A 23,944-nucleotide genomic window follows, 5' to 3' on the forward strand; every position below is an offset into this window, starting at 1 on the left:
CAGGATGTCAAGGTCAAGAAAGGCACTAGATCTACATGTTTTTCTTCAACTTATTCAAGGAGCCAAAAATGACCAGGTCTCACACTGCTGGTGTGTGCCTCTGGTGTCAACAGCTATAGAACTATAGTCAGTACCGGATGAGCCCATTCGGCCCAATTTGCTCATGCCAGCTCTTTGAAAGAGTGTGTTTTATTCAATCCTAATACAACCCTCAGATTTCACTGCATCAACAGGTTAAAAACTCTCCACACAAATTCGCAACAGCCTCTGGAACCCGTTTCATTCCAACCTCTGTTGTTACTATCAAAGGTGGAAAGTTCTGCATTTCTATAGCACCATTTACAGTCTCGGGTCATGCTAATGTGTTTTTTTTGAAATGGAGACACGTATGGAGGAATTTAAGATGGGGGATATGTGGGAGGAAGGGATAGTCTTAGGCATGGTTTAAAGGTCGGCACAACATGATGGGCCAAAGGGTTCTATGGTTCTAAGAAACTGCAGATGCTGGAATCTGGAGCAACACAGAAAACGCTGGAGGAACTCAGCGGGTCAGGCAGCATCTACGGAGGGAAATAGCCCTTCATCAGCCCTCCCTCTTCTGAAAGGGAGCATCCCTGACAAACCTGCACTCCCTCAGTGCTGCACTGAGAGCATCGGTCTGGATTAGATGTTCACCTCTGGAGCTGGCTTTGAACTCATCAACTTCTAACACAGGGTCCAGAGAGTAACCCATGGATCTTGGGGTCCACGTCCATAAATCCCTCAAGGTTGCCGCGCAGGTCGATAGGGTTGTTAAGAAGGCGTATGGTGTAAATTGCCCCTAGTGTGTAGCTAAGCGGTAGGATCTGGGGGGAGTTGATGAGAATGTGTGGAGAACACCAGGAGATTGAATTTGAAGGCAGAATACAAGGTTAATACAAGGACTCTTAGAAGTGTGGAGGAACAGAGGGATCTTGGGGTCCACGTCCATAGATCCCTCAAGGTTGCTGCACAGGTTGATAGGGTTGTTAAGAAGGCCTATGGTGTGTTGGCCTTCATTAGTCGGGGTATTGAGTTCAAGAGCTGCGAGGTGATGTTGCAGCTCTGTAGAACTCTGGTTAGAGAATTGTGTTCAGTTCTGGTCACCTCGTTATGGGAAGGATGTGGAAGCTTCAGGGAGGGTGCAGAGGAGATTTACCAGGATGCTGCCTGGATTGGAGAGCACGTCTTATGAGGATAGGTTGAGCGAGCTAGGGCTTTTCTCTTTGGAGTGAAGGTGGATGACAGGTGACTTGATAGAGGTGTACAAGATGATAAGAGGCCTAGATCGAGTGGACAGTCAGACACTTTTTCCCAGGGCGACAATGGCTAACATGAAGGGGCATAATTTTAAGGTGGTTGGAGGAAGTTATAAGGGGGATGTCAGAGGTAAGTTTTCTTTTTAAACACACAGAGTGGTGGGTGCGTGGAACGCACTGCCGGCAGAGGTGGTGGGGGCAGGTACATTAGGGACATTTAACAGACTCTTAGATAGACACATGAATGATAGAAAAATGGAGGGCTGTGTGGGAGGGAAGGGTTAGATAGATCTTAGAGCAGGATAAAATGTCGGCACAACACTGTGGGCCAAAGGGCCTGTACTGTGCCGTAATGTTCTATGTTCAATGTTCTAACCCACTGGGCATAACCCAAGCCTGTTATTCCATCCTGAAATGCAAAGCACACCCATCACATTTCATAGTTCTCCATCTGAAATCCTGTTTCAGTGAACATCACCTGCAGTTCTACAGTCAGCAAGTCTTTACGTCAGATGCATGCCATCAGAGGATCTGACAGTGCCTGTCACACTGACCCAAGCAGCAAAAGTATGGCAAAAATTCATCCAAAACATTTAACTGTGAAAATTCTATATTTTCTATAAAGACCATGAACAGCACAAGACTGATTAAAGGATGATGATACACAGATGGAGATTTCCTGTTACACTTACCGCAGCCTTCCCACACACTGTGCTGATGTCACTAACTTTGTTCTGTGCTATGGGGTTTTCATCCTTGTCACCCGGTCCCCCCCACGATGGGCTTGCGTTGTTCTTGTTCCGTTAACTCTGGGTTCTCACAACAGGATGTCAGCCCAGCAGGCTGGATCTGGTGACCAGTGCGAGCCACAATGCCCACACCAAACACTGTGTAGACTGCACTTGTGGCGTCAGGAAGGAGTCCAAAAAACACAAACATTACAGATGACTAAACAAGTTGGATGTTTGCCGCTGGAACCAGATCTTCTCGCTCTCAGATCTTTTGCTTCTTCTGTCTATTTCTCACCAAGGGTGCTCTGGGGTCTCTGGTCTTCAGCTGGCCTTTGACTTTAAAGAAGTAAGATTCGTTCAGAAAGGTCTGCACGTACTTCCCGTCGTCGGATCTTCTGCTTTGCGAGAGGATGAAGCTGTTCTTCAGGCCCTGCCTCTTTCCCTCAGAGAGAGGAGACAACAGGAGCACCTGGCAAGTGTTTGGGGCGTCCGGTGACTTTACAAAGCCTTGATGAGATGTACCCCTGCAACACTCCTGCGGACAGAGAGAGTTGGGGCTGGTTTTCATGTCAGAGTCAATTTTAGCTCTTACCCTCGAGGGAAGACTGAGGTCAACTGGCTCCTGAGAGCAGTGCTCCCCTCTCGCCCTCTGGCAGAACTGAAGGGATGTAGCCACAGCTGGAGAGCTGAAGAAGTCAGCAGTTTGTGTCCCCTTGTCACAAAGTTTGCTGTTGGGCAGGTCCAGGGCAGAGGGGAGCACACCAGCCATCACGTTGCAATCTTCCTCCACCATCTCCTCCACCAAGTAACTGCCCGTGCTGTTAGACTGCACCAAGGGGAGGAACGTCTTCTGTGTGATGAAGAGGTCCTGACTGTTGACGAAATCCTCGGTCACTTCAGGATTTGTTTCCACTCCATGGGCCACTCTGCTGTTCTCGGAGCAAAGGCCGTCCACCTCGTCCTCACCACGGAGCCTTTTGCTTCCGGGGTCTCCAGTTAGACAACCGAGATACCGATGCCACGATTCATCGAGTGACACCTTAGGTCTGGAGGTCTGAGCGAGGGACTGCCAGAAGGGGTTAAGAATCCGGCGGTGCTGACTGACAGCTGGCCTCTCCTTCAATGCGTCTTGTCTTGCCTTCTCTCTACAACAAGCTTTTTCCCAACCTGCACATGGCTCCTCCTCCTGCTGCATTCTCTTCCCATTGGCCGGGCTGTAAAGACCTTCCTGAGGGGTGGGGAGGCGCAAGTGCCTGTGGACCTTTGTACCTGTAGCCCATGGATCACTGACTGCTCGAAGACATTTGACTTCCTCCCAGTGTTCCTTCTTCCTTACTCCCATGAGATTTCCAGACAAGGAACAGTCGCCAAGAAGGCATTTTCTCCGTTTGGATTTAGCCGGAATGTTGCACACAGTGATGTGTTTGGGAGCCTGATGTTGGTTCAGAACAGAATTGGGCTTTTCCATGCCTTTCTCTTGTCTATATTTCTCTTTCTTCTTATCCTTCTCTTTCTTTTTGCTTTTCTTGCATTTCTTTTTCAATGAGCTTTTTCTCCTGCCTTCGGAGACCTCCTTCACAAGCTGCTCCACAAAGCTATTGCAAGATCCGTCTTTTCCGATCTGTGGTGCAAATCGAATGCGTTTGGAGCTTTTGTTTCTCTTTGCTTTCTTTGTGCTGACTTGGTTGAGGCCAACTCCCTCATGGTCCGGCAGTTTTTCGCAATCGGGGACCAGACGTGCATTTTGTCTTGTGGATTTGCAGTAAGACTCCTGGAAAGTAAGTCCAACAGCAGTACTCAAGCAATACTGGTTTGGAAAGGTAGCAGGCAGAAAAACAAATTACACACAAAAAGCTGGAGGAACTCAGAGGGTCAGAAAGTATCTATGGAGGGAAATGGACAGTCGACGTTTCGGGTCAAGACCCTTCACCTGGTCCAGATGAAGAGTGTCGACCTGAAATGTTGACTGTCCATTTCCCTCCACAGATGCTGCCTGGCCCGCTGAGATCCTCCAGCACTTTGTGTGTTGCTCCAGATTCCAGCATCTGCATTCACTTGTGTCTTAATAACTACCTGCAGTATATCTTCACCTCTCGCCCTGCTCGATCCCATTGGGAGAACTGTGGACTGTTCTGGGTGTGATGACCAGAAGTGATACCTGGCATCCAAGGGTTAAATTGCAAGGAGAGATTCCACACACCAGCCTCCCCTCCATTGATTCCATCTATACTCCCCTCTGCATAAGGAAAGCAGCCAACATAATCAAGGACCCTCCCACACTGGTCATTCTCTCTTCTCCCCCCTCCCATTGGGCAGAAGATACAAAAGCTTGAGAACACGTACCACCAGGCTCAAGGACAGCTTCTATCCTGCTGTTATCAGACTATTGAATGGACCTCTTGAACGATAAAGGTGAACTTTTGATCTCCCAATCTACCTCGTTATGGCGCTTGCACTTGTCTACCTGCACTGCACTTTCTCCGTAACTGTAACACTATGTACTGGATTCTTTTTTCCCTGTTGAAATACCACCTGGGAGTACTGATGTACGAAATGATCTGTCTAGATGGCACGCAAACAAAAGCTTCTCACTGTGTCTCGGTACACGTGACCGTAATAAACAAATTATCCCAAAATTCTGCTGGTATGTTAATTCGCAACTTGGTGTTGGGCAAACAAATTCAAAGGGGAGTTGATGGGCATGTGTCAGAGAGAATAAATTGTGGGGGTACAGGGAAATAAGGAGGGGGAATAGGACAGATGGGATCGCTTCCCTGGGAGCTGGCACTGACCCAACGGGCCAAATGGCCTCATTCTGTGTTGTTACGAGCATAAGATGATGTCGGAATTTAAGAGGTTCAGAGGTCACGACAGATGTTCATGCTGGAAAGGGGAAGAGATAGGGCAGATTGAGAGAGAAGGTATCGCCATTGATCAAGGCAACTGGAACTAGGCGGCGGAGTCTAAAGTTAGTCCCAGGGTTTCTGCAGTTATAGAAACTTAATCAGGTAGAGGGTGGCAGAAATGTGGAACTTTCTTCCGCAAATGGCAAGTGGTACCGTGGGGGTCAATTGTCAATTTATACACAGTCACATCCAGGTTTGGTTTGGTTCATTGTTATTGTCACATGTACCAAGGTCTGTTTTGCATGATCTCCATACAGATCACTTCATCACATCAGTGCAGTGAGGTAGTACAGGGGAAAACAATAACAGGATGCAGAATAAAGTGTTACAGTTACAGAGAAAGCACAGTGCAGGCAGACAATAAGGTGCAAGGGCCACAACAAGGTATATTTTGAGGTCAAGAGTTCATCTTTATTGTACAAGAGGTCAGTCAAAGAGTCTTATAACAGCGGGATAGAAGCTGTCCTTGAGCCTGGTGGTACGTGCTTTCAGGCTTTTGTATCTTCTGCCCGATGGGAGGGGGGCGAAGAGAGAATGTCCAGGGTGGGCGGGGTCTTTATTATGCTGGCTGCTCTCCCAAAGCAGTAGACAGTGACAGTGGAGGGGAGGCTGGTTTTGGTGATGGATGGAGCTGTGTGTTTGATCAGGACAGATAAAAGAGCAACAGAACAAGAGGTTTTTGTAGACCAGACACGTTTACAGACGCATCCATGCAAACACATAAGTGTATTAAAGGGTAGGTGAGCTGCCTGCACTGCACTTTCTCTGTAACTGTAACACTTAATTCTGCATTCTGTTACTGTTTTTACCCTGTACTACCTCAATGCACTGTGTAATGAATTGATCTGTATGGACAGCATGCAAGACAAGTTTTTCCACTGTGCTTTGGTACATGTGACAATAATAAACCAATTTATTTACCAATTTGTAGGTGTGATAAACCATCTGATGTGATAATAGAGACCTGTCTAAAGGAAGAGCAACAATGGATTCTAAATATTCCAGGAAACAAGTTGTTCGGGAAAGCTGGGAGGGGAAGCAAGGAGAGGGAGCAGTGCTATTGATTCACAAAGTGTGCCATTAAAAATTCACTCAGAAAGGAAAAGTAAACCTACAAATATTGGAAATATAAAACTTACAAAGTTCTTCAGGGAAGGAAACCCACCATCTTTACTTGGTCTGGACCCACAGCAAGGTAGTGAATCATAACTGTCCTCTGAGATGGCCCCAGAGAGGGGTAACTGGGGTTCAGCAATAAATACCGATCCTAAATAATCCCAAGAATTAACTCACTGAACGTCCAGGACCTTCCTCCTCAACTTCCACTGCAGGTGTCCCAGGAGGTGATTGGGCAGCTTTCTGTTTTCTCTTCACCGGCCTTGATTCCATCTTTCTGGAAAAGTAACAAACACCTCAGAGGCAAAATCTCAACCTTCCCACTTATCCCATTACTGCTAGTTGGACCCATGGGAGGGAAAGTACGGTGCAGAGAGATAATTCCTCTCACACAAGGGAGCATGGCCCTACATTTGGAACCCAGCCGTTGGGATGATCTCCCTCACACAGGGGGTGGTGGGACCTGGAACCTTCACCCCCAGGGACCTGCTGAGACTAAGCGCCACATGCAAACCCCAGAAAATGAGGTCAGTTTGATTGGATGCAGGGTCAGGGAAACAAACTGTCCAATCTGATTGGATGGGCGGAGGAGGAGGGGCCGAATGGCCCTTCTGCTGTCCCTCAGGTCTTGCAGGAGGCGGGATCCTTTCCTCTCTGTGCATCACCTCCAACCCTTTCCCCCCAGTGGGTGGCCTGGGTGTGGGGAATTAACCTCCCCCCCCCCCCCCACCCCACCGGCCGGCCCGGGACACGGCTTCACCGTCAGGGCAAAGCCCCTGGAAGGGAGGGGAGGGGAGGCGAGGCGGGGGACTCCCCGCACGACCCTGGGCTCTCCGTCTCACCGCCAGCGGACACACTGTATCCCCCCGGCCGCTACACTGTGGCCGCGCCAAAGCCCACGGGGAGGGGCTTCCAGGCACCGCCCACCCAGCACCCAGGGGACACAGCACGGCGCTGCCGGCACCTCCTCGTTGTAGGCTGCACCCGCCCGATGCCAACTGTCGTGTGACCACAGGGCGTTCGTTGCTGGTGCACTTACCAGATGTAAGTCGTTGCTGTAGCCGGGGCCACCCTATAGATGCACGTTGTTGTTGTAGGAACCAGGGCCACCCTATAGTTGCAAGTTGTTGTTCTAACCAAGGCCACCCAATAGTTGTTGTTATAACCTGGGCCACCCTATGGTTGCAAGTTGTTGTTGTAACCGGGGCCACCCTATAGTTGCAAGTTGTTGTTGTAACCAGGGCTACCCTATAGTTGCAAGTTGTTGTTGTAACCAGGGCCACCCTATAGTTGCAAGTTGTTGTTGTTGTAACCAGGGCCACCCTATAGTTGCAAGTTGTTGTTGTTGTAACCAGGGCCACCCTATAGTTGCAAGTTGTTGTTGTTGTAACCAGGGCCACCCTATAGTTGCAAGTTGTTGTTGTTGTAACCAGGGCCACCCTATAGTCGCAAGTTGTTGACACCAAATGCACCCTACATACAAGTCATTGCTGTTACAGGTGAACCTTCTGAATGCCACCTTGTTCCTGGGTACACCCTATAGATGCTGGGTTGGTACTCGGGTATTCAACAGGTGCTAGGTTTTCTTACATAATTTTGTTTTTTGAGGCTCTGGGTGTTGTGGGCAAGACCAGCGTTTATTGGCCACCCCTGGCTGTCTTTGGAAAGGTGGTGGTGAGCTGCTCTTTTGAACCTCTACAGTCCCCTAGTGAAGGAGCACCACATGGTCCAGTTGGGGAAGGAGTCCCAGCTGCTAGATTCAGCAGCAATGAAGACCAGCGATATATTTCCAAATCAGGAAGGTGTGTGATTACCAGGGAACCCTCAGGTGGTGGTGTTCCCCTGCACCTGCTGCCCTCTTGATGGAGGAAGTCGTAGGTTTGGGAGGTGCTGTGGGAGAAGTAACTGCACTGCATTTTGTAGGTGGCCCACGCTGCAGTGATTGTGTGCCTGTGATGGAGGGAGTGAGTACTTAGGGTGCTGATCAATGGTGCTGAGCTTCTTGAGAGCTGTTGGAGCGGCACTCATCCAGGCAAGTGAAGGATATTCCATTACTGTCCTGATTCATACCCTGCGGAAGGACTTTGTAGTTTGGGGAGGTGAGTTACTCTCTGCAGAACAGCACACATCTGTCAGCATTTGTGTGGTTGGTCTACCTGAGTTTCCAGACGAGAGATGATGGTATTTCCATTGAAGGTCAGGGGTACATGGTTAGATTCTCACTTGTTGGAGATGATCACTGCTTGGCACTATTGCAACGTAAATATTACTTACCACATATCAACCCATGTCTGGGTATTGCCTAAGTCTTCATGCATGTAGACATGTGCTGCTTCATTTGCTGAAGAGTTGCAAATGGAATTGAACATCTTGCGAACATCTGCACCTCCAACCTTACGATGGAAGGAAGGTCATTGATGAAGCAATTAAGATGGTTGAACTTGGGATACTGCCCTGAGGAACTGCTGCGGTGATATCCTGGGGCTGGGATGATTAACTTCCAACACCCACAACCATCTTCCTTTGTGCAAAGTATGACTCCAACCACAGGATTGTTTTCTCTTTGATACCCATTGGCTTCAGACTTACCAGGATTCCTTCATATCAAGATGTCAAGGGCAGCCATTCTGGAGTTCAGCTTTTCCGTCCATGTCTGAAGCAAGGCAGTGATGACGTCTGGAACTGAGTGGTCCTGGTAAACTGGGCACCAGTGAGCAAGTTATTGGTGAGTCAGTGCAGGATGTACCTTATAGATTTAAATTGTTGTTACTGGATGCACTCTATGGAAACCAGCCTCCCCTCCATGGACTCTTGTCTACACTTCTCACTGCCTCAGTAAAGCAACCAATATAATCAATGACCCCAGGCATTCTCTGTTCTCCCCTCTCCCATCGGGCAGATGATACAAAAGCCTGAAAGCACGTACCACCTGGCTCAAGGACAGTTTCTATCCTGCTGTTATAAGACTATTGAACGGTTCCCTAGTACAATAAGATGGACACTTGACCTCACAATCTACCTCATTATGACCTTGCACCTTATTGTCTGCCTGCACTGCACTTTCTCTGTAACTGTAACACTTTGTTCTACATTCCGTTATTGTTTTCCCCTGTACTACCTCAATGCACTGATGTGATGAAATGATCTGTATGGATGGCATGCAAAAACAAAGTTTTTCACTGTACCTTGGTACATGTGACAATAATAAACCAATTCAGATAGAGGTTGTTCTTGATGTTGTATGTTCCTCACTGGAGCTGCTGCCATAATGAGCTGTGTGGTTGGTAGTGAGCAAGATTGACCAGATGGGCAAAGTGCAAGTGAAATTCTATCTGAAGATTGTGGGTAATGTATCCGGGCGAGCAATAAGGCATGGACAAACACAGTAAATAGGACAAAGGTGAACATTGTAGACCAGCATTTACGCAGGTCCCTGAAGGTAGCAGCATAGGTGGATAACGTGGCTAAGAAGGATTACAAGACAGATTCTTTTATTGGCCAAAGCATAGAATGTAAGAGTTGTGCAGGCTTCCTGGAATTAAATAAGCCACGTTTAAATGATGCTCTGGGCTGGCCACATCGAACAAGTGCAGGGTTCCAGCATCTCAAGGATTCTGCAGCAAGGACCAAGCTCCAGGTATGTCCTTGGACAGTTACACAGGCCAAAGCCTGCAAGATAGCAGTTCATGATTTCAAGCATCACTGACCGGGCTTCACGAAAGAGTCAGGGAAAGGCGTGTACTGTCAGTGCAGAACAAATCCGCAGTGTGATGTGTGCAGCCGATCAGCCACATCCCAGGTCAGAGACAGGTCGTAGATGGAGACACAAGAGACTGCAGAGCTAGGGCTTTACTCATTGGAGAGAAGGAGGATGAGGGGAGACATGATAGAGGTATACAAAATATCAAGAGGAATAGATAGAGTGGACAGCCAGCGCCTCTTTCCCAGGGCACCAATGCTCAATACAAGAGGGCATGGCTTTAAGGTAATGGGTGGGAAGTTCAAGGGAGATGTCAGAGGGAGGTTTTTCACCCAGAGAGTGGTTGGTGCATGGAACGCGCTGCCTGGGGTGGTGGTGGAGGCTGATACGTTGGTCAAGTTCAAGAGATTGTTAGATAAGCATATAGAGGAATTTAAAATAGAGGGATATGTGGGAGTCTTAGGAGTGGTTTGAAGGTCGGCACAACATGGTGGGCCGAAGGGCCTGTATGGTTCTATGGTTCAGAAGCTGGAACCTGGAGCAAAAAACAAACTACTGGAGGAATTCAGTGGGTCGATCAGCATCTGTGGGGGAAAGGATTTAGTCCTGATGCAGGGTCTTGACCCAAAATGTTGACAATTCTTTTCTCCCCACAGCAGCTGCTCGACCCGCTGAGACCAGCAACTTACTTTTTGCTTCAGGTCATAGAAGAATGAAATCTGTTGTGTTGATGGCTCCGTCCAGCCCAGTGTGAACTACTGGTTAGCTCGCCTCTGGAGGACTGTGTATGGTTCTGGTCATCTCACTACAGGTCAGGTATGGCTCACTGTAGAGGGAGCAAAGGAAATGTATGAGTCGTAGAGTCATACAGCACAGAAGGAGGCCCTTCGGCCCACCACGTCTATGCTGACCCCTAAACACCCAACTATACCAATCCATTTACCAGCACTTGGTCCCCCTCAGGCACAGCATTCCAAATTTCATTGACCCTCTAGGGGAAAAATGTCATCCTTATGTGCCCTCTAAGCCTTATGTCAAACTGATGCCCCCCGGTTATAAATCACCCTGCTGTGGGGAAAAGTTTACTACTATCTTGGTTGCAAGAGGGGCAGGACTGGCCACTCAATGTTTGGGGATTCTGATGTTTTAGAGACGATAGACGGGGAGGCATTAAAGGGGGAGGGGTGGCATTACTCATCAGGGAAAATATCCCAGCAGTGCTCAGAGAGGACGTACTGGAGGGCTCGACTACTGAGGCAATTTGGGTGGAACTGAGGAATAAGAAAGGGGTGACCATGTTTATGCGACTATAGTACCGACCTCCCAATAGTCAGCAGGATTTAGAGGAACAAATTTGTAGAGATATAGCAGACAGTTGCAAGAAAAACAAGGTTGTGATAGGTGATTTTAACTTTCCACATATTGACTGGGACTCCCATACTGTAAAAGGATTGGATGGGATCGAGTTTGTCAAATGTGTTCAGGAAAGTTTCCTTAATCAATATGTAGAGGTCCCAACTAGAGAGAGTGCAATACTGGATCTCTTTGGGAATGAGACAGGGCAGGGGACAGAAGTGAATACAAGGGAACACTTTGGACCTAGTGATCATAATTCCATTTGTTTCAAGATAATTATGGAGAAGGATAGGACTGGTCCTTGGGTTGAGATTCTAAATTGGAGTAAGGCCAATTTTGATGGCATCAGAAGGGATCTGGCAGGCGTGGATTGGGATAGGTTGTTTTCTGGCAAAGGGATGCTTGGTAAGTGGGAGGCTTTCAAAAGTGAAATATTGAGAGTACAGAATCTGTATGTTCCTGTTAGGATAAAAGGCAAGGCTAAGAGGTTTAGGGGACCTTGGTTATCGAGGGATATTGAGGCCCTGGTAAAGAAAAAGGAGGTGTATATCAGGTACAGGCAGTTGGGATCAAATGAGGTGCTTGAGAAGTATAAGAAATGCAAGAGAACACGACAGGAATCAGGAGGGCAAAAGAGGACAGGAGGTTGCTCTGGCAGACAGGGTGAAAGAGAATCCCAAGGGTTTCTATAGCTATATTAAGAGCAAAAGGGTAGCAAGGGACAAAATTGGTCCTCTTGAAAATCAGCGTGGTCATCTGTGCATGGAGTTGAAAGAGATGGGGGAAATCTTAAATGAATTTTTTGCACCTGTATTTGTTCTGGAGACAGACACAGAGACTAGTGGTTAAGAAGGCATATGATGTATTGTCCTTCATCAATCGGGGAATTGAATTTAGGAGCCGTGAGGTATTGTTGCAGCTATGTACGTCCCTGGTCAGACCCCACTTGGAGTATTGTGCTCAGTTCTGGTCGCCTCACTACAGGAAAGATGTGGACGCCATAGAGAGGGTGCAGAGGAGATTTACAAGGATGCTGCCTGGAATGCGGAGCATGTCTTATGAAAGCAGGTTGAGGGAACTCAGCCTTTTCTCCTTGGAGAGACGGAGGATGAGGGGGGACCTGATTGAGGTTTATAAGATGATGAGAAGTATTGATAGGGTAGATAGTCAGAGGCTTTTCCCCAGGGCTGAATTGGTGGCCATAAGAGGACATAGGTTTAAGGTGCTGGGGAGTAGATATAGAGGAGATGTCAGGGGTAAGTTTTTTACTCAGACAGTGGTGAGTGCGTGGAACGGGCTGCCGGCAACGGTGGTGGAGGGCGGATATGATAGGGTCTTTCAAGAGACTGTTAGATAGGTGCATGGAGCTGAGTAAAATAGAGGGCTATGGGTAAGCCTAGTAATTTCTAGGGTAGGGACATGTTCAGCACAGCTTTGTGGGCCGAAGGGCCTAAATTGTGCTGTAATTGTTCTATGTTCTATATAAAGCCAGGTGGCAGTGTTGGCCTGTGAGGAGGATGCAGAGAGACTCCAGGGGAATATAGCTAGGTTAAATGAATGGACAAGGACATTGCAGATGGAATATTATGTGGAAAGATGCGAGGTCATCCACGTTAGAAGAAAAGCAGAACATTTTTTAACAAGTGAGAGTGGGAAATGTGTTGGTGTTCAGAGTGACCTGGGTGTCCTTGATCACAGAGCACTGAAAGTTAATATACAGGTAAAATAAGATATCTTTATTAGTCACACGTACATTGAAACACACAGTGAAATGCATCTTTTGTGTAGAGTGTTCTAGGGGCAGCCCGCAAGTGTCGCCACGCTTCCGGCACCAACATAACATGCTCACAACTTTCCAACCCGTACGTCTTTGGAATGTGGGAGGAAACCGGAGCACCCGGAGGAAACGCACACAGACACGGGGAGAATGTACAAACTTCTCACAGACAGCGGCCGGAATTGAACCCGGGTTGCTGGCACTGTAATAGCGTCACACTAACTGCTATACTACCGTGACTGCAGGTAATTAGAAAAGCAAATGGTCTGTTGGCCTTTGTTATACGAGCATTTGAGTACAGGAGACATCTTGTTCTGATTATATTGGCAGTGGTGAGACCACACCTGGAGTACTGTCTGCACGTAACTGGAGTGGCTGCTCTTGCACCAGGTCTAAGCTGGACAGATACACTGGGCAAAAGTCCCAGCATTAGTCCTGGAGACTGAAGAAAATTGTGTTCCATTGTTGGACGGCACGCGACGCCCAGAATCGAGGTGTAGTGGTACTGTAAGTGGTGACCAGGGAATCCTGGACAGGCAGAGGTATGAGGGTAAGTGTAGGGATTCTGCACTGAAGTGCCAACTATTTCCCAGACTCTGCTCAGCAAATAATACCAAACCAAAAGATGCAATATTATGTTGCAGTCGTATAAGTTGTTGGTGAGGCTGCAAATGGAGTTCTGTGCACAGTTTTGGTCACCCTGATATAGGAAAGACGTGGTTAAACTGGAAAGAGCGCAGAGAAGATTTACGAGGATGTTGCCAGGACTAGAGGGCCTGAGTTACAGGGAGAGGTTGGACAGGCTGGGTCTTTATTCCTTGGAACGTAGGCGAATGAGAGGCATGGATAAGGTGGACGGTAACAGTCTTTTCCCCAGGGTAGGGGAGTCCAGAACTAGGGGGTATACAGTAGGCTTAGGGTGAGAGGTGAAAGATTTAAAAGGGACCTGAGGGGCAACTTTTTCATGCAGAGGGTGGTGAGTGTGTGGAACGAGCTGCCAGAGGAAGTGGGTGAGGCAGGTACAGCAGGATCATGAGGCACTTGGATAGGTACATGGAGGGGTGGGGCTTGGAGGGATATGGGCCGAACGCAGGAAATTGGGACTAGCTGGGTGGGCACCGTGGTTGGCATGGACGGGTTGGGCTGAAGGGCCCGTATCTGTGCTGTGTTACTCTATGACTCTATTAGCACAGGTGACTAAGAGTTTTAGTATAAATGTGATGAGAAGTGATTGAGAGATTTGGGGAGGAAAGTTCATTACCAAGATGGGTAAAGCACAGTTTCCAGTGGTGAGGCTGAGGGAGTGGGGAATGTATATGAGGGCAGAGTGAAGGGGTTTCTGTGATAAATGATCAATTTCTTCACAATGGTGTCCTCTGCTCTGATTGCTGTTGGATGTCTGTTGGTTCCCCTTTTAACACTAGCTTTAATTGAGAGGAATTACTCTGACGTTCAAATTTAGTTAATTCTGAGGGAATATGCAAATTTCTAATAATTACACATTAACAAGGGACCAGAACAAAAATACCTTTAATGAGAACAACAAATATTGATAATAAGACATACTAGAAATACTCAGCAGATCAGGCAACATCTATGGAGAAAGTAACAGTGTTAATATTTTGGACTAATGATCTTTTTCACTGCGACACAAGAAATCCATTCCAGTTCCCAACAGAGTAGTTCCAAGCCCCTTCTCATCACTGCCAACTATCCCTTCTCTTTCACATGCCCATCAACTCCCCTTTGATTCTTTGGCTTCTTACCTACACTTACAGCATCAATTAACCAATCTGCAGGTCACTGGGATGTGGAAGGAAATTGGAGCATCCAGGAGAACCCTAAGCGGTCATAGGGAGAACGTGCAAATGCCACATAAACAGCACCCAAGGTCAGTTTTCAACCTGGGTTGCTGGAGCTGTGAGGCAGCAGCGCTAACTGCTGCACCAAGATGCCATTTCCGAAGAAAGGCCATCAGCCTGAAACGTTAACTCTGTTTCTCTCTTTGCAGATGATGGTTAACCTGCCAAATGCAGTCTAGTCACCACACTATAGGAAGGATGCAGTTGATCTGGAGAGGGTGCAGAGGAGATTCACCAGGATGTTGCCTGGATTGGAGGAATTTAGGTATGGGGAGAGATTGGATAGGCTGGGCTTGTTTTCCCAGGGGCGGAGGAGGCAGAGGGGTGGCCTGATGGAGGTTTATAAAATTATAAAAGGTGCAGATAGTGAGAATCTTTTTCCCATGGTGGGAGCATCAAACGCAAGAGGCCGTAGGTTTAAACTGAGAGGAAGGAGTTGTAAAGAGGATTTGAGGGGAAAGTTCTTTTACGCAGAGAGTGGTTGGTATCTGGAACTCACTGCCAGAGGAGATGGTGGAATCAGATACAATCACTATGTTTAGGAGACATTTAGACCAACACAGAAACAGGCCCTTCGGCCCAACTCGTCCACGCTGACCAAGTTGTCTACTTGAGCTAGTCGCCTGCGCTTGACCCATATCCCTTGAAACCTTTCCTACTTGTGTACCTGTACAAATGTCTTTTAAAAGTCATAACTGTAGCCACCTCTACCACTTCCTCGGGCAGCTCGTTCCATATACCCGCCACACTCTGTGTGGAAAAAGTTGCCCCTCAGATCCCCTTTGAATTTTTCCCCTCTCACATTCTAAGGAAAATTTATCTTATTGAATCCTAAGAGCTTCTGCTTCTAATGCACCCTTCAGATTGAAAAGCTTTTTACAGCCTATGAATAACCTCGGAAGAGTGGAACAGAAATATTGCAACCAATTTGCACCCAGGGAACTTCCATAAACAGCAGTGAAAATATTGACCGGATAAGCAATTGGGATAAATATCGGTCTAATGGTGTTTTTTTGAAAAGTAGCTGGGATCTTTCACATTTATCTGAGTGGCAGAATGATCCTCGATCCATTTAGAACATAGAACAGTACAGGAACATGCCTTTGTTGTCTGTGTCGACCACGATGCCAAATTAAACTAATCCTTTCTGTCTGCACATTATCCACGTCCCTCCATATTCACGTTCCTGTTTAAGTGTCACGATCGTGTCTGTTTCCACCACCTCTCCTTGCAGCCCATTTCAGGCACCCACCACACTGTGGGGGAAAAAGCTTGCCCCACACATCTCCCTCAAACTTTCCCCCTCCCACCTTAAACCTATGGTTTTTGACATTTCCACCCTGAGGGAAAAAAAACTCTGACTATCTACCCTATCTATGCTTCTCTTAATTTTATATACCTCAGCCTCCTTCACTCCAGGGAAACTAAGCCCAGCCTATCCAATCTCTTTGTGTAAAATAAACTTGCCCCACACATCTCCTTTAAACTTTCCCCCTCTCGTCTTAAATGCATGTCCTCTAGTATTTGACGTTTCTACCCTGCGGAAACCCTGTGTGTCTCATAATTTGATAAACCTCTATCAGGTCTCCCCACAGCCTCCGACACTCCAGGGAAAACAATCCAAGTTTGTCCAGCCTCTCCATATAGCTACTACTGTCTAATCCAGGCAGCATCCTGGTGAACCTCTTCTGCACCCTCTCCAAAGCCTCCACATCCTTCCTGTAATGGGGCGATCAGAACTTCAAAGAACAGTGCAACATTCAATAAGAACTTCACTGAAATATTACCCTGCTAAAGAAAGAAACAACAGCTTGCTAGCACCTTTCATCACCAAAAGCCATCACGATACCCTTTACTTCAGATGGAGTCTATCGAAATGCAGTGACTGTTGTAACGTAGGAATCAAGCAACAAATTTGCACACAGCAAGATCCCACAGGCACCAATAGAATAACAACTGTGTTTTTGTGAAGTTCATTGAGTATTGGATAGGACACAAAGGAGAATTCCCTGTGCTTGGTATTGGTTTATTATTGTCACTTGTACTGAGGTACAGTGAAAAACTTGTCTTGATACCGATCGTACAGATCAATTCATTATGCATTATTGAGTTAGTACAGAGTGCATTGAGGTAATACAGGTAAAAACAATAACTGAGTACAAAGTGTCAAGGCTACAGAGGAAGTGCATTGCAGGTAGACAATAAGGTGCAAGGTCATAACAAGGTAGATTATGAAGTCAAGAGTCCTTCTCATCGTATAAGGGAACCATTCAATAGTCTTATCACAGTGGGGTAGAAGCTCAGGCTCCTGTATCTTCTGCCTGATGGGAGAGGGGAGAAGAGAGAATGACCCGGGTGGGTGGGGACTTTGACAACGAGAGGTAAAGAGTCCAAGGGGGGGGAGGCTGGTGTCTGTGATGTGCTGGGCTGTGTCCACAACTCTCTGCAGTTTCTTGCAGTCCTGGGCAGAGCAGTTGCCATACCAAGCCATGATACATCCAGATAGGATGCTTTCTATGGTGCATCGATAAAAGTTGGTGAGAGTCAAAGAGGACATCCCAAATTTCTTTAGCCTCCTGAGGAAGTAGAGGCACTGGTGAGCTTTCTTGGCTGTGGTGTTTTCGTGGTTGGACCAGAACAGGCTGTTGGTGATGTTCAGTCTTATGAACTTGAAGTTATCAACCTTCTCGACCTCAGCACCACTGATGTAGACAGGTGCAGTACACGGCCCCCTTTCCTGAAGTCAACGACCAGCTCTTTTGTTTTGCTGACATTGAGGGAAAGATTGTTGTCATGACACCATGCCACTAAGCTCTCTATCTCCTTCCTGGCCTACAATGGTGGTATCATCTGCAAACTTGTAGAGGAGTTAGAGCAGAATCTGGCCACACAGTCATGAGTGTATAGGGAGTAGAGTAGAGGGCTGAGGACGCAGCCTTGTGGGGCACCAGTGTTGAGAATAATTGTGCTGGAGATGTTGCTGCCTATTTTCACTGATTGTGGTCTGTTGGTTGGAAAGTCAAGGATCCAGTTACAGAGGGAGGTGTTGAGTCCCAGGTCTCGGAGTTTGGTGGTGAGTTTGCTTGGAATTATAGTATTGAAGGCAGAGCTGTAGTCAATAATCAATGTAATCAGTGCTTGTCTATAACAATGCCCTATGATCTTGTACATGTATCTGAGACAGCAGATGGAGTCATAGTCATAGAGTTGCAATGCACCAAAACAGGCCCTTCAGCCCAACTTGTCCAAGGTGTCTATCCAAGCTAGTTCCATTTGCCTGTGGGCCATATCCCTCTAAACCTTTTCCATCCAGGTACTTGTCTAAATGTCTTTTAAGCATTGTAATTGTACCCAACTCTACCACATCCTCTGGCAGCTCGTTCCACATACCCACCACCCCCTGTGTGGAAAAACTTGCCCCTCGGGTCCCCTTTAAATCTCTCCCCTTTCACCTTAAATCTGTGCCCTCGAGCTGTAGACTCCCCTACCTGGGAAAAAGATTGTGACCGTCCACCCTATCTATGTCCCTCATGATTTATAAATCTCTATAAGGTCACCCCTCAACCTCCTTTGCTCCACAGAAAACAGTCCCAGCCTGTCCAGCCTTTCACTGTATCTCAAGCCCTCCAGTCCTGGTAACATTCTCGTGAACATTTTCTGCACCCCTTGCACCCCTTACGTTTAATGATATCATATAGCTGTCAACCAGAACTGTGCACGATATTTCAAGTGCGGTCTGGTCTCACCAATCACTTGTATGGTTGGAACATGATGTCCCAATTCCTGTAGCCCTGATTGATGAAGGTAAGCCGCCAAACGTCATCTTCGCCACCTTGTCGACCTGTGTCGCCACTTTCAGATAGCTATGTACCTGTTCCCATTTGGTCTGCAACCCTCTCCAAGGCCCTAGCATGGACTGTCTACATTTCTTGTTGCCTTGGAAAAGCAACCAGCATAATCAAAGACCCCACGCATCCTGGGCATTCTCTCTTCTCCCCCCTCCCATTGGGCAGAAGATACAAAAGCCTGAAAGCACAAACCGCCAGGCTCAAGGACAGCTTCTATCCCACTGTTATAAGACTATTGAATGGACCTCTTGTACTATAAGATGGACTCTTGACCTCACAATCTACCTCATCACTGCCTTGCACCTTATTGTCTGCCGGCACTGCACTTTCTCTGTAACTGTAACACTTTATTCTGCATTCTGTTACTGCTTTTCCCTTGTTCTACCTCAAAGTACTGATGTGGTGAAATGATCTGTATGGATGGCATGCAAAACAAAGTTTATCGCCGTACTTCGGTACATGTGACAATAAACCCGTTACCAATTACTATTTACTATATAAGCCCTGCCCTGGTTTAACTTACCAAAATGCAACACCTTGCACTTGTCAAGATTCCATTTGCCAGTCCTTGGTCCACTTACCAACTTTATCTAGATCCTGTTGTAAAACTTAGATATGCCTCTTCACTGTCCACTGCACCACCAGTTTTGGTGTCATCTGCAAACTTCCTAACCATGTTAAGAACATTTTCATCCAAATCATTATAGCCTTGGTTCAACATCTGAGCTGAAAGCTAACACCTCAGACAGTGCAGCACTTCCTCAGTACTGTGATGAATCATCAATCTAGATATTTCTGTGCAAAGCTCTGCAGTGGGACTTGAACCTATGACTTCTGACTCAGAACACACTAAATTGAACAATGCTTTTTACACTAAATTAGAGTCATAGCGTTATACCGTATGGAAACAGGCCCTTTGACCCACCGAGTCCATGTCAACCATCAGTAACCCATTCATTCCAAATCCTACTTTAACCCCAAATTCTCATTCTCCCCCCCCCCCCCCCCCCCCCCCCCCCGCCGATTCTACCAGTCACTACACAGTGGCCAATTAACCCACCAACTCGCACATCTTTGGGATGTGGGAGGAAACCGGAGCACCCAGACAGTAACAGGGAGAACATGCAAACTCCACACAGACAGGATTGAGGCCAGGTCTCTGGCGCAGTGAAGCAGCAGCTCTACCAGCTACGTCACTGTGCACAGCTAGTGGAGCTGATTATTACTTGATAATCTTATTACTTGAACAAATATCAGTAAAGATAAAATGACAGATTAACAGTTGAAAATATTTTTTTGTGGTTGAATTTTCTTCACCAAAATGTCACAAACATTTCCCTTTGGTCAGAATCTAAATTTAATTTCCCGGACATAAAATTGTGAAAATTTTCCCTGCTCATGAATTGAACAGTCAATGTCTTTATTTGTGATGATTTCCAAATAGGTTTCATCTGAGACCCACTGCGACAGAAATATTTCCTTGCAGGTCAGCTTTCCTGTAAATATTGACCACAGCCAGGAGCTGTATTGACAATCTGTTAAATCAAGGTTATTCATCACTCTGTGCGACACTGTGCACTCAATGCCATTTTTGTAACCTGAGGGAAATGTGTTTATGTGGGGCTCGGCTGTAACTCACTGGGCCACCCTTGTCTCTCTGAATCAGAATAAAATATCTCCAAATCAGGAGAGGGTTGCACTTCTATGGTGGAAGAGGTCACAAGTTTGGGAGGTGCTGTTGGAGTAGCCTAAGCAAGCAACAACAGTGCCTTTGGTAGATGGTACACACCCCAGCCACTGTATGGTGGTGTTGGAGGGAGTGAAAGTTTAGGGTTGTTTGATGATGTCAAGTGGGATGCTTTGCGATGGTGCCGATAATCTTGAGCGCTTCTGGAGTTGGACTCATCCAAGTAATTGGAGAGTATTCCATTACATTCCTGACTTGTACTCGAGTAATAGAGTAATACAGCATGGAAATAGGCCCTTCGGCCCAACTCGCCCATGCCGACCAAGGTGATGGAAGGGCTTTGGGTTGTCAGGAGGTGAGTCACTTACTGTGGGACACTCAGCTCTCATGTAGACATGTTATTTATGTGGCTGGTCCAGTTAGTTGTTGGTGACCGCCAAGATGTTGATGGAGGAGAACACATGATCATAATGCTATTGAATATCAAGTGTAGGTGGTTTGTCTCTTTCTTGTTGGAAATGGTCATAGATCCAGGCACTTTCCACTTATTAGACAATATCTGAAGGTTATCTATTTCAGCTTTGTCTGCTGAGCTGCAAATGACATTTGTTACGAGCCAGGTTGCTACTTGGTGAGTGTCCCTTTAAGGCACCTGAACAGTAGTGTAGTAGCGTGTGTGTGTGGTTTTATCTGAATACTGCGAATGGAAAAATAAGACTATAACTGGAGCGTACTGGCAGTTGCACAGAGAGATGAAGGAAGAGAGAGAGAGTTGGTGGCACTGACTGCCGGTCTCTGTATCTATGGATGAAGAACAATCGTTGTGACTGTCACTACAATCCATGTATGGATTTTTGGAGCAATCTGTGGAGTCTACTTTGTCGTTAACCTGTACTGGAAAGCAGGTGTATCTGGGGGTGGCCATGTATCGAGTGCCCTCAGTGTGGCAGATACTTTGGAACAAAGCACTGGAGATCTTCGGTGATTGAGGTGTCGTATGGGCTCCATCGTGGAACTTGTGGATTTCGTAAATTCCTTCTCTCTACATTCTACTGTGGTTTGCAGAAGACTTTGCTCATTGTATTGCTTCATGACTTGCTGAACTGAACTTTGAGAATTGTTCCTAGACTTGGGGGTTTGGGAACTTGCCACACACTTAGAGTTTATTTTGGGGTCAATGTTTAATATCTAATGCTTTTATTTCTCTTATTATTACAGGTAATTATTAATAAATAGATTCTAACATTTATACATGGCTCGTTGTGTTTCTATTGTTGCTGGTACATAACACATTGAACATTGTGCAATCATCAAAGATCCCCACCATCTGGACCATGCCATCTTCGGGCAGGAGGTACAGAAGCCTGAAGTCCCACACCACCAGGTTCAGGAACGGCTTGGTTCTTGAACCAACCAGCACAACCCCAATCACTACAGTTCAGCAACATCATGACCACTTTTTTTGTTGGAAATGTTTTTGTTTTGTTCTAATCGTGTATAATTTACGTCTCTGTTGTGAATGCTGCTTATCTGATGCTATGCACCTGGGATGCTGCTGCAAGTAAGTCTTTCATTGGACCTGTGCACATGACAATAAACTCCACCTTGATACCCCTCAGTGATTTCCAGTTCTGACCTGATGATGGAGGGGGTCACTTGTTGGGCAGCTGGAGGAGGCTGTGGCCGTGCCCAGGGCAGTGTCCTGGGCAACCGCTGGATGTGGCTGCAGCCCTGGTTGTCCAGGCGCCTGGAGGCCGCACATGCGCACGGCGGCCGTCCCGGGCGGGCGGGGCGGAGCGTGGTGACGTCACCCGCGTTGTCGCCGGTGACGCAGCGCGCCGGAGCCGCGGTCGCCATTTTGGTCGTTGCCCGGGCGCCCGGACCGAGAGCGGGGAGCGGGGCCGTCCGTCCGTCCGCCCGCCCTCCGAGCGCCGCCGTCGTCGCCTCTCCGTGTGTTTCAGCCCACTCACGGCGGCCGGACGATGTCTCCGCCTTGAGGGGGCCCGCTCGCCGCTCCAGCGCCCGGACTGTCGTTCCCCACCCCCAGCTCCCGAGACATGGTGCCCAGTGAGGAGAACCAGCTGCTACCCCGGGAGGTGAGGCCGGAGGCCGGGTCCCGGAGGGGGATGGGGGTGGTGTGTGGGGGGGGGGATGAGGGTGGTGTGTGGGGGGGGATGGGGGTGGTGTGTGGGGGGGGGATGAGGGTGGTGTGTGGGGGGGGATGGGGGTGGTGTGTGGGGGGGGGATGAGGGTGGTGTGGGGGGGGATGGGGGTTGTGGGGGGGATGAGGGTTGTGGGGGGATGGGGGTTGTGGGGGGATGGGGGTTGTGGGGGGGATGGGGGTTGTGGGGGGGATGAGGGTTGTGGGGGGATGGGGGTTGTGTGGGGGGGATGAGGGTTGTGGGGGGGATGAGGGTTGTGGGGGGAATGGGGGTGGTGTGTGGGGGGATGGGGGTTGTTGGGGGGATGGGGATTGTGGGGGGGAATGGGGGTGGTGTGGGGGGAGAGAGGATGGGGGTTGGGGGGAGGGATGGGGCAGTGGGGGGATGGGATAGGGGAAGAGGGGAGGGTGGTGAAGTGGAGGGTATGAGGGGAGCAGGAGGAGTGTGGAGGGGGGGAGAGGGAAAAGGGTGGGGGAGGTGGAGGAAGTGGGAGGCAGTGGGGTGGGTGGGAGGAGGGGTGGGGATGGAGGGTGTGGTGCGAGGGGGGCAGGGAGGGAGAAGGTGGGTTGGGGGAGGGAGGGGATGCGGGAGGCAGGAGGAGGGTGGAGGGAGGGGATGGAGAGGGGCTCGGGAGGACAGTGGAGGGGATGGAGAAGGCTTTGGAAGGAGGGATGGAGAGGTGGGGTTCAGGAGGAAGGGAGCAGATGGATATAGGTGGAGGGGTACAGGAGGAAGGGGGCAGAGACGGGTGGAGTGGATATTGGGGAGGATGAGGGCAGAGGGAAAGTTTTGAGGTGTCATCGGGGAAGAGGTAAGTAGAGTGGGGAGACCGGGCAAATGGGGAAGGAGGTAGTAGAGCTGAGAGGCGGGGAGTGGATTGGATGTGAAAGGCCAAAAGATGTGTGTGTGTGTGTGGGAAGGGGGCGAGGTGCTGGTTGTGTGTGTGTAGCGGCATCTTGACCTCATCGCTCCCTCCCAGATCTTCTCAGTTTGACGATGAGCTGTAAGGTAGTGGGATAAGTATTTTGTATATTATTCCCTATCAAGTGAAGGGAACTGTGCTTGTTGTCTTCTGCTTGAGGTGGAGAGGTGGTGAGCTGTGCTGCTCTGATTTCTGTGGATTTATAAGTGATCTTTCTCTGCAGCCAGGACTTGAGAATTGTTACAAATGCAGCCCTGTGCATTTCTCTTTGAACATATTTGTGTTGGGGTATATCTTAAAAAAGAACATAGAGTGCAGGGCCTGAATTTGATTGATTGCGTGAGCTGTGCTGTTTGGCACGCCCTTTACTGTTCACTTTGTTCTTGAGGTGGTGGGGAGGCACAGACTCTCGTCATGTGAAGAAGCCCTTGGGTTGGATACAGTTTCATTTTGCCATGAGTTCTCGATGTGTCTGCCTGCAATGTGTCTCGGTTTTGTTTTCATCAATGTTACTGACAGTTGTCCACACGTGGTTTTGAAATATGTGTTATTTGTTGAGTCATTGCTAATGTTCTTTGGATCTGGCTCTTCAGTACAGTG

General features: G+C 48.0%; 2 protein-coding genes across 3 annotated transcripts in view; one reads left to right on the forward strand and one right to left on the reverse strand.

Annotated features, from left to right (window-relative positions):
• Positions 1–1,873: 1,873 nt before the first annotated feature.
• On the reverse strand, positions 1,874–22,117 carry si:ch211-176l24.4 (uncharacterized). The gene is made up of 3 exons (XM_052029659.1): positions 21,897–22,117; positions 6,208–6,307; positions 1,874–3,779 (listed from the first exon to the last, which is right to left on the reverse strand). Exons 1-3 carry the CDS (start codon positions 22,115–22,117, stop codon positions 2,271–2,273), a joined length of 1,830 nt encoding a protein of 609 aa, XP_051885619.1. The 3' UTR covers positions 1,874–2,270.
• The window catches only part of usp47 (ubiquitin specific peptidase 47), a 151,263-nt gene continuing 149,406 nt past the window's right edge, over positions 22,088–23,944 (forward strand). The window contains exon 1 of one of the 2 annotated variants that reach the window (XM_052028850.1): positions 22,088–22,356. In XM_052028850.1, the coding sequence (XP_051884810.1) occupies positions 22,318–22,356 (39 nt within the window). In that variant the 5' untranslated portion in view covers positions 22,088–22,317. The remainder of the gene's footprint in view (positions 22,357–23,944) is intronic. The other variant, XM_052028849.1, reaches the window with a different exon arrangement.

This window comes from Pristis pectinata, chromosome 14 (assembly GCF_009764475.1).
Source record: "Pristis pectinata isolate sPriPec2 chromosome 14, sPriPec2.1.pri, whole genome shotgun sequence".
Classification (NCBI taxonomy): Eukaryota; Metazoa; Chordata; class Chondrichthyes; order Rhinopristiformes; family Pristidae; genus Pristis; species Pristis pectinata.

Bases quoted from the DNA above. Each gene is read 5' to 3' on its own strand.
- si:ch211-176l24.4 (XM_052029659.1), bottom strand. From the start codon at position 22,117: ATGGCGACCGCGGCTCCGGCGCGCTGCGTCACCGGCGACAACGCGGGT. The intron at 6,308-21,896 runs GTCAGAACTGGA...TTACTTTTCCAG, and splicing joins GTGACCCCCTCCATCATCAG to AAAGATGGAATCAAGGCCGG. The intron at 3,780-6,207 runs GTGAGTTAATTC...CTTACTTTCCAG, and splicing joins AGGAAGGTCCTGGACGTTCA to GAGTCTTACTGCAAATCCAC.